This window comes from Aspergillus mulundensis (genome assembly GCF_003369625.1).
Source record: "Aspergillus mulundensis strain DSM 5745 chromosome Unknown scaffold_0, whole genome shotgun sequence".
Lineage (NCBI taxonomy): Eukaryota > Fungi > Ascomycota > Eurotiomycetes > Eurotiales > Aspergillaceae > Aspergillus > Aspergillus mulundensis.
The window spans coordinates 1,122,659-1,136,082 of record NW_020797888.1 but is presented as its reverse complement, the minus strand read 5'-3'; the positions used below and the strand labels follow the sequence as shown (position 1 = coordinate 1,136,082).

Below are 13,424 nucleotides of genomic sequence, written 5' to 3'. Positions count from 1 at the left end.
AAAGATGTCTTGATGAAGATGAGTTGAGTGATCACGAATTCGAGTGGCTCGATGGGTTGTCCTGCTCCTGCGCAGCCTGCGAAGATGAAGAACGAGACTCGGAATGGAAACAGAGTGGAAAGCTATGGCAGCTGGGTTGTGATACTTGCTTAAGGCAAGTTGTAAACATACAGTGCTTAGGACACTGCGAAAGAGGTGATTGGGGAGGTTCCAGATTGGACAAAGTATAAGCGTTGCTATGGACTTTGAGCAAGAGAAGAGTGCACGGCAGTGCAGAGTAGCTCCTGGTGTTCTTCCAAATAGATTCACTCCTCAGGCAGCTATCCGTAATTCACATCAGCACAGAGTATGCAGCTACCCGTGGCAGTAAGTGCTCCAATAACATTCCATGGACAGCTCGGGACCCCATGCTGCCTTACTATATGTCCAATAAATGTCATTCTGTCTTCTAGCACCCTGATTTGTGCCAATTGTGCTGAAAGCATACTTGGTGAAGGGGTGCACGTGATATATGCAATGTAGCCAGAATCCAGTGGAAGCACAGTGGAGTGAACCAGATCAAACTCCTGCACGGGTAAACCTGAGCCTAGTAAGCATCTTGTTTGGCCTCAGGATTGGAATACACACCTCGCGTTTTGCATCTGAGCCCATCACTCGCATTTGGAGAGAAGCGGCTGCTTTTCAGAATCGGCATAACACCACTCTTCATGACCGGAGGAGCAGAGGCCGGCCGACGGAAAGCTCGATTCCATCCATCCTTTCAAGCTTGCGAAACTCCGTATCTCGTGGACTTTCGAAGGCAGATTGCTACTGTACGCAAGGCAGGATTGAGCAGCGCGATTGGGATGCATCGACTTAGGAATCGGGTCTCTTCCTTCGCAAGGACGGGAAGAAACGCGGCGATTTGGGCCTGACTCGACTTGAACGGACACCGATAAGACGCGAGTACGAGGGCGAGAATCTGGCGAAGGCAGGGAAGCTGAGTGTTCCTGTGTCTCGAATTGGGAAGGCGCAACGATGGCCTGGTCACGGGGCCAGAAGAGGATTTGAGGGGATTCCGGTTCCCAAGACTTTCTGTCTTCCACCGTCTCGCGCTCGAGTGCGTCTTCTGCAGCACCTCTCTGAGGAGAATGGGGGCGAGGCAGCTACTCAATGCCGGCGTGTGAAGATCCAGCGATGGATGAAAACCGTCCTAGCGAGACCCCGACGCGCATTGGAAGGCCGGCAGGGAGGTGCCGGCCAGGGAACGAAGGCTTCAGCTCTTGATGTCTCTTGATGAGTGTGCTTTTGGTTCCGGAATAAAGTTGAATGACTGACGGCAACAGTTTTCTGCCTGCGATTTCGCCGTTGGCGACGCCACTGCCATTTTCAGCGCCCACGCACGAGAACCCGCTAGCACCCCCGAAACCAGCGATCTTACACTGGAAGTCTGCGAGAGTGGCGCGTAGGGGTCTGGGAACGTATCGCGGACAGTACCGTTTGGAGCAGGTGTGGTGGTCTCGAGGTCAAGTCCTGCACGACCGTCATCAGCTTTTGGGTACCATCGCCCTACAGGAGGGGATTGTTAGAGGTCCGCACGCTTGCTTCGGCATTGTTCGCGAGTGCCAACCCATAGTTCGGCGAAATTACGACTCGTGTAAAGCGACATGGCCAATACACTATACTCGAATAGCCCGGTTACCCAGTTGCGCTATGAGACATCGATCGTCCTAGACAAGGGTTGTGGTCCGCAGGGACTTGGTCCGGGGTAGAAACCACGTGCAAGAGCGGATGCCCTTTCCGAACTCTCTTTCCTGAGATTGATGGCCATGTCATCCTCGGGCGAAGCCTCAGAGTACGGATACCACCGGATGCCCTGCAGCTCATTCATGTGCGATTCCAACGGTTCGATCGGAAATAACAAACGCGGCTACGGCGAGCACCAGGACCCGGCAAGGCCCGCTGCAGGACTTCTGAAGAGCAGCGCAATTAAGGCTGTCTGACTGCTACTCATACTCCCGACTAGCACAATAGGCACGAGAGACAGTTGTGGCAAGAGGGGCGGCTATAAACAAAGAGAAGACGCCATATTCGTCAAGGAAAAGACATGGCTGCGGTCCTTCCAAGCCGAAGTGACGGCAAGAAAGCAACTAATGGGGTATCTTGTCACCAGACCCAGGATACCATCAGCCATGATGGATGATCAGTCAAGACTCTGGATTCGATTTGCCCTGCGTGCGATGGTTCGATGAAAATGCCCTGGGGTTCATGCAGGTTGACGGAAGCATCGACCTCTTCAAAGTCAGAGCTCCAGATTCTGGAAAATATTCGCCGTCCTATCCGATCGCACCCTCGCTTTGAGCCCTTTGTTCGAAATTTGAAACTTCTTGAATGGGAGGGGCGGGCCACTGGTACATGGCAACTGACTACGTAGGTCAACAAAGAAACCCCTACGTGTGATTTCCGTTCCTATTGACTCACGAATCTGGAGTGCATGAGCTTTCAGCAAAATCTCCAATGCTCCACATCCCTGGGTGTCTCAAGTTACCTTCCTATGAACATCGTTAATCATGGAAGCTCTTTCACCAGAGGAGCGTCAAGCTCTCCTTGAAGGCCCAGGGCTTGCTCCTCCTCCTGGACAGGTCTCAAACTTCGAGGATCCTCCAAATCTCACGTCCGAGGGATATGCCATTCTCTTCTCATTATGGAGCGTGGCGACTGTCTGCTTCCTTATCCGACTCTACGCGAAAGCATTCGTGGTTCGACAATGGCGACTCTCTGATTGTAAGTCACAAGTACAACCGCTGCTGCAGAGGCTGATATCTCAGTTGTCACGATCCTAGCATGGGCACTTTGTATGGGGTATGTCGCCGTTTTATTGTTGGCCGGAGAATATTCTGGAGTAGACCAGTGGAACATACGACTGAGGGAGCTGATCCAGTTGCTTTACGTGAGTCCTCGGAATGCCTATCCTGCTACCTAAGCTGATGAAGACTACTTAGTACGAACAAATTGCACTCTTACTCTATGGGATCGGCACCTTCTCCATCAAGCTCTCGATTCTGATGCAACTCCTCGAACTTTTTGCCCACAGACAACGGGACTGGTTCTTCTGGTGCTGTCATGGCTTCATCTTGCTCAATTTTATGTACCACTTTATAAGCGCAGTCGCCACCATCTTTCGCTGCCGACCTGTTTCCGCAGGTTGGATTCGAGATATCACAGGCGGAGATATGATCGCAGGCGGAGATATGATCGCAGGCGGAGAATGCATTGACAACTTCGGGATCATCGTCTCGATGAGTTCGCTGAATGCCCTGTCGAACATAATCATATTGGCCCTGCCACAAGCACGTATCTGGGGCCTGCAGATGCCGCTCCGCACAAAGATTGCATTATCCGCTGTCTTTTCAGTTGGTCTCATGTAGGTCTCTATCCTTCCATCTCGCTTTGGACAGATCGATGACTGGCCGTCACATAGATCTTGCGCCTCCGGGATCATCAAACTCGTATATTCTGTCCTGATGTATCACAACAACAATAAGTCATACTATGTGTGGTACGTTACCGCCTGGACGCACCCCGAGATGGCGGGCGGGGTGATTGCGGGCTGTCTTCCCTCAGTGCCAAAGGTTGTTCAGAACAGCTTGAACAGTCCTCTCTTCGCGAGATGGGGGAGCTCCATCCGAAAGGCTCTTTCATCCCATTCCTCGAGTCACGGACAAAGCCATTCCAACCATATCCATTTCGCATCGCCTGACAACAGTGGCATTGATGCGCAGCCAGTGCGAGCGAGGATAATGAGGAACTCGTATATGGGCAGAGACCAATTTCCGCTCACGTCGTTTGCGAGTCACCCGGGCACTGCGACTATGCATTCGAGGTCGTCAGTGGAGGTGCCGAGAACCCTGGAGCCGGATGCAGATGGGTTTATCGAGATGCGAACTGTCCATATACCGAGTCCTCGACTGTCGGGTATCATTCCCGACCCAGAAGAAACGTCGCTGGTTTAGCCTGTTCAATTCGAGGGGGTTGGCCGCAAGGTTCCATACTGGCCGCTTCATCCCAAGGTAACCAAGTGCTAGTCGGCTAATATATGTATAAGAATGGCAAGACACACAAACACAAACATAAGCGATAAGGCAACATTCTTCAATCGATTCAATGCCAGTCAACTCTGACAAGGTCTCATTATGCTCTGTTCTGCGCTGCCAAGTGACATTGAGGGGCCCAGGCCAGCATGTCAGTGTTTGCTATGTTGCATGCATGGTGGTCATGCTTGAAGTACTTTTGCCTTTGGTACTTTTGCTCTCACGCGTTCAGTCGATCACTGCGTAATTGAGAGTCCAACACTGGAATAATGTTAAGTATTCCAAGGCCCCCGCTTTCTCGAGTGTCTTCGACTCTTCAAGCTTTCCTCCACTCGGTGCGTCCAAGCTTGGATCCATCCCCACCCTCTGTCTCTGAAACCCATCAGGAACCTGGGTATACTCTGTCCAGGCAACAGAGTGAGCGCGGCAATCTATTTACATACCCGCTCTGCAAAGCTGCAATGTCTGATCCAAAGACCTTTCTCACGCCCGACGACGATCATGGACCCCGCTTGCCAACGGAAATCCTCGAGATGGTATTTGAGTACCTGAACGTTCGCGATCTTGGGAATTGTGTGCAGGCGAACCCTGCATGGAATACAGTAGCCTCAAGGAAGATGTATAGAGGCTCTCTTCAACACCAAGAGCTGCGGACACCCGACATCAGCTCGCTGAATGCCATGTCCGAGGCTTTTCCGGCTCGTTTTACCCAAAACATGAGCTTGGTAGAGCATCTCCTCGTATCTCCAAAGGAGAAGTACCTTAGGGAAGAGGATCGAAAATGGATAGCTAGAGAAAGCTTCCACGTCTTACGCGAACTGCGATTGGCGCAGAGCGTCTCCCGTGTTCGAAGCCTCTCGATGCCGTACGAGCCCGCTTCGCCTGCTGACAGTCAGTTGTATACCAGCGTCTTGGTGACCCCCAAAATCGAGTTCTTGGCCATTGATGACTCCTTCTGTTCATATCTGGATCCCAGGAGAGGCTTTGACAGCAGCCGCGTAAGTCTCAAGTCAAAGATTACTAAAAGAATGGAAATCTAATCACCAAGTTAGCTTAAAGGTACCAGGGCACTCACTATCTACAGTTCAGGTCCTGAAATAGACGTTGATAGTATTTGCTCAATGATTGATCAGTGCGACCTGCGCTTCTTTCTCTACGAAGATGCACGAAACCGTCGGCCTTGGGCCACCGAGAGGACTGACCAGCTCCTTACTTGTCTCGCACGACAAAAGGACCTCGAAGTTCTCGTGTTGTTGACCCGCGGGGTGTCTCACCGACTGATACCTTTGATGCGAGAAGGAAAACCATGGCCAGAGCTGAAGGTATTGCGCATACCCTCTTGGATAACCGAAGACTCAGACTGGATGTCCGCCAGCCCACTGGATGCATATAGCCAACTTGAAATGGTCGACCTGCCAATGTACACTCATTTGAACGCCGCCTGCAGAGACCGATTAAAAATGCTACGCTTCGAAAAGATTGATCATTGTGACGTACGCGATCTACTTCATGTTTTATCAGGTTGCCACCGGTTGCGGTGGCTCAGCTTTGGGACTCAGTTCCCACTGGAAAGTACATCCTTTGCATCCCTCCCGCTTCTGGACTCACTGGAATACCTCGTCTTTGCGCCGGAAGATGATTACATGCACATTGGGCGGCCCCGGCGCGTAGCCACCATGCATGACACTATACTGGTGAAATGCCCACGACTAACCGTTCTTGAGATGCCGACAACTCACCTGACTGTCTCACTTAACTCGCTGGAACAAATGCCCTCCTTCCCCAATATCAAGAGGATAACACTCCTCAAAGTCTCCTTGGGGGATTATGACCTGCTTAAGCAGACTTACCAAATGACGGAAAGCAGCATGATGGAAGACCTCGTCGCCGAGTGGCGCCGGATCTTCCCTAATCTGCAACGATTCCCAGGCGAACCGTATCCCCGCAAAATATCAAAGCAGACTCGATCTCCCTTGTTCAATTGGACCAGGCAGTTTGTCACGTTATCGAGGTATCCGTGGAAGTCGCCCAATGATAAAGCCGTGGAACTCAAGAAGTTGCAGGATGATCTGGAGACGGAGATCATGGGTTGGCCAATCGTGCCTTTGTCCTCGTATCATCCTAATGCTCGTCAATGACGGAGGTAGGTACTAGGAGGTGACTTTCGGGGGTTTGTCAGATGTATTTACCTGTCCCATGGTTAGGTATAGGATGATCGCATAATCTACTACTTTCGGGCTCTTACCTCGCTCTTAATCAATGCAGTGGCTAAGAATAAGAATTGATATGGAATGGACGTAGTCTATGGGCGGACTATGCTACTCCGTAGATAGCTACGCTAGATAGAGCTCACCACCCACTAGATCCGAGGAGACTTACCGAGAACACTGGAGAATCACTGTCGATATAGATTCCAAGGTTCTTGCCTCAGGTCAATACTTTATACCGGTCGTGCCAGCCCTTTACCGTATAGTCCACCCAACTCGGAAGAACGTTGCTCCACCCTGTGTGTTTTGTCGCTTGTGGTTTTTCTCTCCACTTACGGTACCTCCCTACAGTCTACAGTATCCTGAAGCTAGGCTAGACCTACTTTACCTCTACCTTTGGATATTTCGATCTACTTCTACGCGCGGAGATATACAGACTGTGTTCACGTCTTGGAAGCTGCTTGCCAAATTGAGCCAAGCATTGACCGTACTGCGTCTTTCTCTTTACCATCCCACTAAGAATTCGAGCATTTCTCTGGATCCACGACAATGCTGGACCAACCGCACCATCCTCTCCTGCTCCCGGAGATTGTTAGCAATGTTCTTGAAAATGTTCGTATGCGAGACCTCGCAAGCTGCGCTCAGGTCAACCGGACATGGAGCACTATAGCCTTAAAGCGCATGTACGAGGGTTCAACATGGGACATGCAGTTCCGAACACCCGACATTATCTCCCTGAACTGTCTCTATGTTGCCTCTCGGGAGCGCTTCGCCCGCCATATGGGAAATGTCAAGCATCTGCTCATAGCTCCCGAGAACACTGTCGACAAAAGAGAGGTCGGTCTGCCGAAGAAGCTTGTTGCTTTGGAGGAGTTTCGTCCAATGCGTGATCCGGAATATGCTAAGAGTCTCTTCCGATCACACAATCCCCGAGTCAAAAGCCTCATGGTCCCGTTTGGAATTTACGGATGGAGGAAGCGGGACTTCATGGACGTCTTTCTCACACCATCTGTCGAGTTCTTGGCTATTGACGACGAGTTCTGTCGGTTTCTAGACAGCGAGCACATGACCGCCAACCGTGTAAGTCCTGTTCTATGATTGTTCTGTTCTTGCACCAAGGATGGGATGTTCATCTAACCAGCAGACAATCAGCTTGAAAATATAAGAGCCCTGACCATCTACTGGTCAGGCGCCAGCAAGAATGTGACAAGTCTCTGCTCGCTTCTCAACAGGTGCAATCTCCGCTTCTTCCATATTGAGGACTTGCGCGACCCGACACCCATGAGCGACTCCAATGTCAGACAGCTTATTGACTGCCTGAAACGACAGAGAGATCTTAGAGCCTTGGCTTTGATCATCCCAGAGGTATATTCAACCATTGCCCAACAGCTGTTAGTTCGAAACCCATGGCCACACCTAAAAGCATTGTCTGTGGGAAATTTCGGCGACAGGCATTGGGGACCCATACGATTGCCCAAATTCACCGAGTTGGAGATGCTTAGTCTGCGATCCGTTGACCCTCTTTTGGGCATCGTCGGCCGTGAACCTGAAATCAAAAATCGATTACGGATGCTGCATCTCGAGGTTTATGACATCGATGACGCAGCGCCACTCCTTGATATCCTACCTGGGTGTCATCGCCTCCAGAAACTCAGCCTCGGGGAGATAAGTAGCGTTGGAGGTGACCCGCCTGAACTCTATGCGCGGTTTTACGAGCGTCTACCGTCTCTGCCCTCTCTGGAGTGTCTTTCAATGTACTGGGAAATTAACCTGGACATCCAGGTCCTCCGACACGTCGCAATACAGTGCCCACAAATCACCATCTTGAATCTGTATCCCCTTGAACTGAACGCAGATATCGTGACACTGAGAACCATTCCTCCACTCCCGCAGCTAAAGGTAATGAAGGTGTCGGAGATATTATTCCACAACCCCCGCCAATGGATCCAAGGGGACGGGCTACAGCAATTAGCAGCGGAATGGAGGCGAATTTTTCCTAAGCTCCGCGCCTGCCCAACACCAACGGATACAGGCTACCCCGTTACGGAGCAGGATATCCGAGACCATCTGCAGTACAGCTCCGAGGCAAGCTGGGAACACCCCAATGATTCCGACTGTTTGACAGCGCGTTTGTCCACGGTGCTCGGCCACAGGGACTGGATCGACAGCGATGTCGAGTATGTGTACCAGCGCGAACTCGAGACTGAAGTCATTGGGTGGCCGGTTGTGCGCTTGGGGGAGTTAGACCAGGCAGAATCGCACTCTACCTATCACCTCTAGGTTGATCGAATGGGCTTCTGCTCAGTTACCTGTTGCCCGGCGCATACGGTGTCAATTTTTTGAGAGGTGGTTCTCGTGATACAACCGCGATGTGTTGGATTGACGTATCTATGCACCTGAAACGCAAGATGATGTTGCTACCCTCCCACAAAGTTAACCTGGTACCTAACACTAGAAGTTCGACACAAGGCAACATATGCCAGCAATGGGCACCACCCTGCAATCGGCTTTTCGTCCTTGATCTTGCCTAGGCCGGTAACAGTACCGGTACCGTACCGGTACCGGGATGACTCGGAGAAACATGCTGCCGCTCCATCGGTTGTGTTTTTTTTTCTCCACTTACAGTCAAGTCCACACTGGTCCAGACCGGCCAACGACGTCCATTACCTTAGCTGGACTACCCTGGTCATTTAACTCTCTACACTTAAAGACACGGACCGGGACTTCACTAGGAGCGACAAGCCGCCTGCCAACCTCAGCCGAGCGACGACAACCATGTTGGAGCCGACACGAAACCCCCTGTTACTCCCGGAGATTATCTGCAACGTCCTTAGCCGTCTTGGTCCTCGCGAACTTCTGCAATGTGCTTGCTTAAACACGACATGGAACACCCTCGCACTGCCGAAATTGTATGAGGGGACTATGTACGACATGCAGTTCAGGACTCCTGACATCACGTCGCTGAATTGCCTCCATGTCTCATCGCCAGAGAGATTCGCTAGGAATCTGAACTTCGTGAAGCATCTTCTCATTGCCCCCGAGTGTCCAGTTAGAAAGCAAACTTTTCAAGCGCCGTCAAGGATTGAATCACTTGAATACCTACGGTTCTTGGTCCGTCCCGACTACGCGAAGCGCCTCCTTGCCAATTGCCGAGGCTTCAAAAGCCTCATGATCCCCTTTGGAATCAAAGCTAAGCACAAAGCTACAATCTATTTCGAACTAATGCTCACCGAAAGCGTTGAATTCCTCGCTATTGATGATTCGTACTGTCGTACATTGGCGTCCGTTAGCTTTGCCGACCCTGTCAATCGTGTGAGTCCCACGCCCACAACTCCGGCCCCATGCGAAACCAGAGTTAACGGCAGGTATAACAGTTCTGCGGCATTAGGGCTTTGACTATCTACAAATCAGGCACCATCTTCGATGTTGCTGATATGTGTGCTGTAATCAATAAGTGCGACCTCACCGTTTTCCATCTCGAGGATTCAGGTGAACCAGAACATATGACAATTGATCATCTCACCCAAGTGATCCAGGTCCTAGTGAACCAGAAGAACTTGGAATCTCTTGCTCTCGTCATGCCTGGCTTATCCGATGTCTTTGGTGCCGTTGTAGGCAAGGAGAGCCCATGGCCAAACCTGAAGGTATTGCAGTTGGGGCCAAGGGATAAAACTGTAGGCGAAATGAATTGGACGGTCCGATTGCCAAAGCTGAGCAAGCTTGAAAGCCTCTTTCTGGCCGGTATCAACCCTTTACTGAGCGCTGTTGCTCATAACGCGGGGCTAAAAGATCGATTACGTTCGCTTCATGTTACCCTCTTTACATTTGACGATGCCAAAGATATCATTGACGTCCTGCCAGGTTGTAAGGCCTTGCAGCATCTGAACCTGGGCGAGCTTAGTGTCCGTCCCTCAATCCTCTTATCCGAACTTTTCCGGCATTTTCCGCGCCTCCCTGGCCTGGAATGCCTCGTGCTCGACTGGTCATTTCACGTTGACGGCATCCAACAGCTTGCAACACAGTGTCCACTGCTCAAGATCCTCAAGCTAACTGCCGCCGAGTTCACCATCTCGCCCGACATCTTGCGCAAGATGTCACCGTTCTGCAACTTGAAGACTCTCAAGATCTACAGCCTCGAACTCGACGACCCTATCGAGTTGAGGCGGGGCGAGATCTTCCAGCAGCTCGTTGATGAATGGCGAAGAGTATTTCCCCAAATCCAGCACACCCCGAGCGTCTTTATGGAAGTGAGGGAGGAGGAATTGGAAGAGCACATCCGTGAAGAAGAACGCGTTGGCGGCTTTCCACCATTCAGCTTTGAGAATACCAGGATGCTTCTGGGCCGAATGAGAAATGCCCTAGGGTATCGAACATGTGGCGACGACAGTCTTGAAGAAATCCTCCAGTGTAAGCTGGAAACCGAGATCGTTGGCTGGCCTGTGATACCTTTGTGGGCATATGAGTTTCCTCAATCTTATTCGTTCCGCGAAGGGCAATAACGAACGGACATGCTTGCTCGTTGCAGTATACCCTAGCTATAGAACGACCGCAACGGTTTGCCTACGCCAGGGAGGCGGCGGCCGATGTCCATCGTAGACGATCCACTCCTCCACCTAACGCCTCTAACTGAAGGGAGTCTACATGTACAGACGCCTTCTTCAACAGGAAATGGTTGGCCCTATTCGACGATTGCCACCAACCAATGAACCAGATACTATCCACGGATGAAGCACGAGATGACCCTTTATACTATAGACTAGTGGGTCGTCATTAGGGCTGGATTAACCACTAAATCACTAGCGGTCAGCATTTAGCGCAATGACGTCGAGGCTATGCTTGTCTTGGTTAGGCCTCGACGATGGGGCGATCCATGGGTCGTTTCATCCGAGCAAAATCCGCCTCCTGTCAGCATTTAACTCACTCCATCTGCACTTCACACCTACCACTGGCCACCATGACCCCCCGGCAACTTCCGCAGTCAGCAACTGCATCTGACAGACCGTCAGCGCACGAATGGTATGGCGTAACGGACGCGAAGGAGCGGCGAAGGCTTCAGAATCGGGCGAATCAGAGGGCTCACCGTGAGTGCTCGACCTAGCCACATACCTAAGGAAATGTCATTAACGAGGTAAATTATCAGGCTCTAGAAAGCGGACTGGCCAAACCCATACCACACAATCAGGGCAGGCGCATGCACAGGCGGGACCTTTGCAGCAGAAACCTAGGCCCAACGCTACCGCGAATCCGCTACTAGCACGCCTTGAAAGTCTCGAAGCTGCACTAGGCGTTCTCGTGGAGCCTAGCCATCGTCCAGCCGAAGGCCTGACTCGAAGTACAAGTACGAACGCCGGCAGTAGAAAGCCCCCGCATGATAAATCAGGGACAGCCGGAGGCTACCTATATTACGCCGCCCAGTGGGCTACCATCCCCGACGTTAGGAAAAAGGCGATCCTGCTCGCCCAAGTCGCGCGGTTCCACCGCAGCTACACGCTGAACAACCCCTGCTCCGACCACCTGCTTTCCCTAACGCGCGTGAACGTCCACCGCGCCTTCGTCGCGAACATGGATACCCTGGGTATAACCTGGGAATGGATGAGAGACGACTCGATCTCCCCCTTCTCCATCCAGACATCCAGCCCCCGCCCCGCGACTTTCTCTACTCAACTCGCTTCCCTACCATCCGCACTCCAACCCACACCCCTCCAACTAGCGAGTATCTACCACACCTGGATAAACCTCTTCCCGTGCCCGATTATGCGCGATAACTTGATCCGCGCCGGGAACGAGTGGGACGACGAGGAGCTGTGTACGGACATCATGGGGTTCTGGGATGGAAATGCGCAGGGGCCGCATGGGCTGATTGTTTGGGGGGATCCCGCTGATCCAAGCTGCTGGGAGGTTAGTGAGGGGTTTGTGAGGAAGTGGGGGTGGATTGTTAGGGGGTGTGGGGGGTTGATGGCGTCTACGAATTATTGGAGGGGGAAGAGGGGGTTGAGGGCGTTGGGTTGGGGGTCTTGAGGGGTTGCATGTTTGGCTGGTGGGCAGTTGAGAGTCAACGCTACGGATCACATATTACCTAGAATATGTACAACGAGGGCAAATTCCACTGAGATTGAGAAGTCTGTTTGGATGTCTATGAGAAGCACCTGAAAATCATGATGAGTTGTTGCAATCGTTAGTAGTGCGAGGATAAATCCAAAATTCTGCCAGAACGCATTCAAGGAAACAGTTGTCCTAAGACGCACGATCTCTGCTGCCTGTTATTTGAACTAACAAAGATCAGAGAATAACGATCTAGTAAGGATGATTAAAGTTGTCTCCGCAAACACCTTGATGTATTGTGCTTTCTGCGCAGCTGGTGGAAACACTAATAACTGTCTCATCCCAACGGTGTCTATCTCATGACTTCTCAGATCGGAATGTAGACTGGAATTGCCATGGCGTACCGAGGCCCAGTGTGACAGAGACCACGCCCCAGCAAAGTCGAGATCCCTGTATATGTGACCTGCTCCCCAACAGCTGTAGACAAGCTTTTGCTTGAATCACGTCAGCCAGAATGTCGTAAATGCCCCAACGCAGAGGACTCAACCCTGTCTTGCATCGCTGAAGGCTTCCTCAGCCTCACCTGTCACACCATGCTCACCATAGAACAGGCAACACCTTGGAAATGTAGAGGTGTAGTCCTGGTGGCGCGCTGTCGGGTGCCCCCGGCCTGTACCTCCCGATACAAGATACAGAGAACCTTTCCAACAATAGTAGGCCCACTCCATTATGCCGGCGGGGAGTACAAACAAGACCCTAGGTGAGCTTGCGGAACTGCGTAGGTTGAGCGATGGGAGATAACGTGTGCTACTGCGCACTGTCGTCGGCTGCCGGTCAATCTGCAGATCTGCTGAGGGCTTGCAGGATGCGGAAGTATGCTGGAATACTAAGGTGGACAGGTTTCTAGTCCTTTACCCCTTGGACTAGAGTGGAATAACAGCACTATTGGCATGCTAACCTCAGCTGCAAGAGCCACCGCGATCATTCCGGCTTCGATAATGCGGTCCTGATAGGCTTGAACCTCGAAGAGAAACCAGATATCGCATGAATTGTGGTCGCGCATTCGATTCTTGTTAGGGCAGGCTGGAGAGAACTGGTTGGCATG

The 13,424-nt window shown here is 51.7% G+C and overlaps 6 protein-coding genes across 6 annotated transcripts; all 6 read left to right on the top strand.

Moving 5' to 3' along the window:
* Positions 1 to 707: 707 nt before the first annotated feature.
* DSM5745_00319 (uncharacterized protein) lies at positions 708 to 1,448 on the top strand (the record flags this gene model as incomplete). The annotated part of the gene is made up of 3 exons (XM_026742335.1): positions 708 to 812; positions 860 to 1,267; positions 1,326 to 1,448. The coding sequence occupies 3 exons, from the start codon at positions 708 to 710 to the stop codon at positions 1,446 to 1,448; spliced, it is 636 nt and encodes a 211-aa protein (XP_026608180.1).
* A 1,101-nt stretch (positions 1,449 to 2,549) lies between these two features.
* On the top strand, positions 2,550 to 3,992 carry DSM5745_00318 (uncharacterized protein; the record flags this gene model as incomplete). The annotated part of the gene is made up of 4 exons (XM_026742334.1): positions 2,550 to 2,763; positions 2,808 to 2,929; positions 2,982 to 3,403; positions 3,461 to 3,992. The coding sequence occupies 4 exons, from the start codon at positions 2,550 to 2,552 to the stop codon at positions 3,990 to 3,992; spliced, it is 1,290 nt and encodes a 429-aa protein (XP_026608179.1).
* A 539-nt stretch (positions 3,993 to 4,531) lies between these two features.
* On the top strand, positions 4,532 to 6,208 carry DSM5745_00317 (F-box protein; the record flags this gene model as incomplete). The annotated part of the gene is made up of 2 exons (XM_026742333.1): positions 4,532 to 5,068; positions 5,123 to 6,208. The coding sequence occupies 2 exons, from the start codon at positions 4,532 to 4,534 to the stop codon at positions 6,206 to 6,208; spliced, it is 1,623 nt and encodes a 540-aa protein (XP_026608178.1).
* A 618-nt stretch (positions 6,209 to 6,826) lies between these two features.
* DSM5745_00316 (uncharacterized protein) lies at positions 6,827 to 8,557 on the top strand (the record flags this gene model as incomplete). The annotated part of the gene is made up of 2 exons (XM_026742332.1): positions 6,827 to 7,357; positions 7,430 to 8,557. 2 exons carry the CDS (start codon positions 6,827 to 6,829, stop codon positions 8,555 to 8,557), a joined length of 1,659 nt encoding a protein of 552 aa, XP_026608177.1.
* Positions 8,558 to 9,052: 495 nt separating this feature from the next.
* Positions 9,053 to 10,776, top strand: DSM5745_00315 (uncharacterized protein; the record flags this gene model as incomplete). The annotated part of the gene is made up of 2 exons (XM_026742331.1): positions 9,053 to 9,589; positions 9,652 to 10,776. 2 exons carry the CDS (start codon positions 9,053 to 9,055, stop codon positions 10,774 to 10,776), a joined length of 1,662 nt encoding a protein of 553 aa, XP_026608176.1.
* A 455-nt stretch (positions 10,777 to 11,231) lies between these two features.
* Positions 11,232 to 12,295, top strand: DSM5745_00314 (bZIP transcription factor; the record flags this gene model as incomplete). Its single annotated transcript, XM_026742330.1, has 2 exons — positions 11,232 to 11,358; positions 11,418 to 12,295. The coding sequence occupies 2 exons, from the start codon at positions 11,232 to 11,234 to the stop codon at positions 12,293 to 12,295; spliced, it is 1,005 nt and encodes a 334-aa protein (XP_026608175.1).
* Positions 12,296 to 13,424: the final 1,129 nt, after the last annotated feature.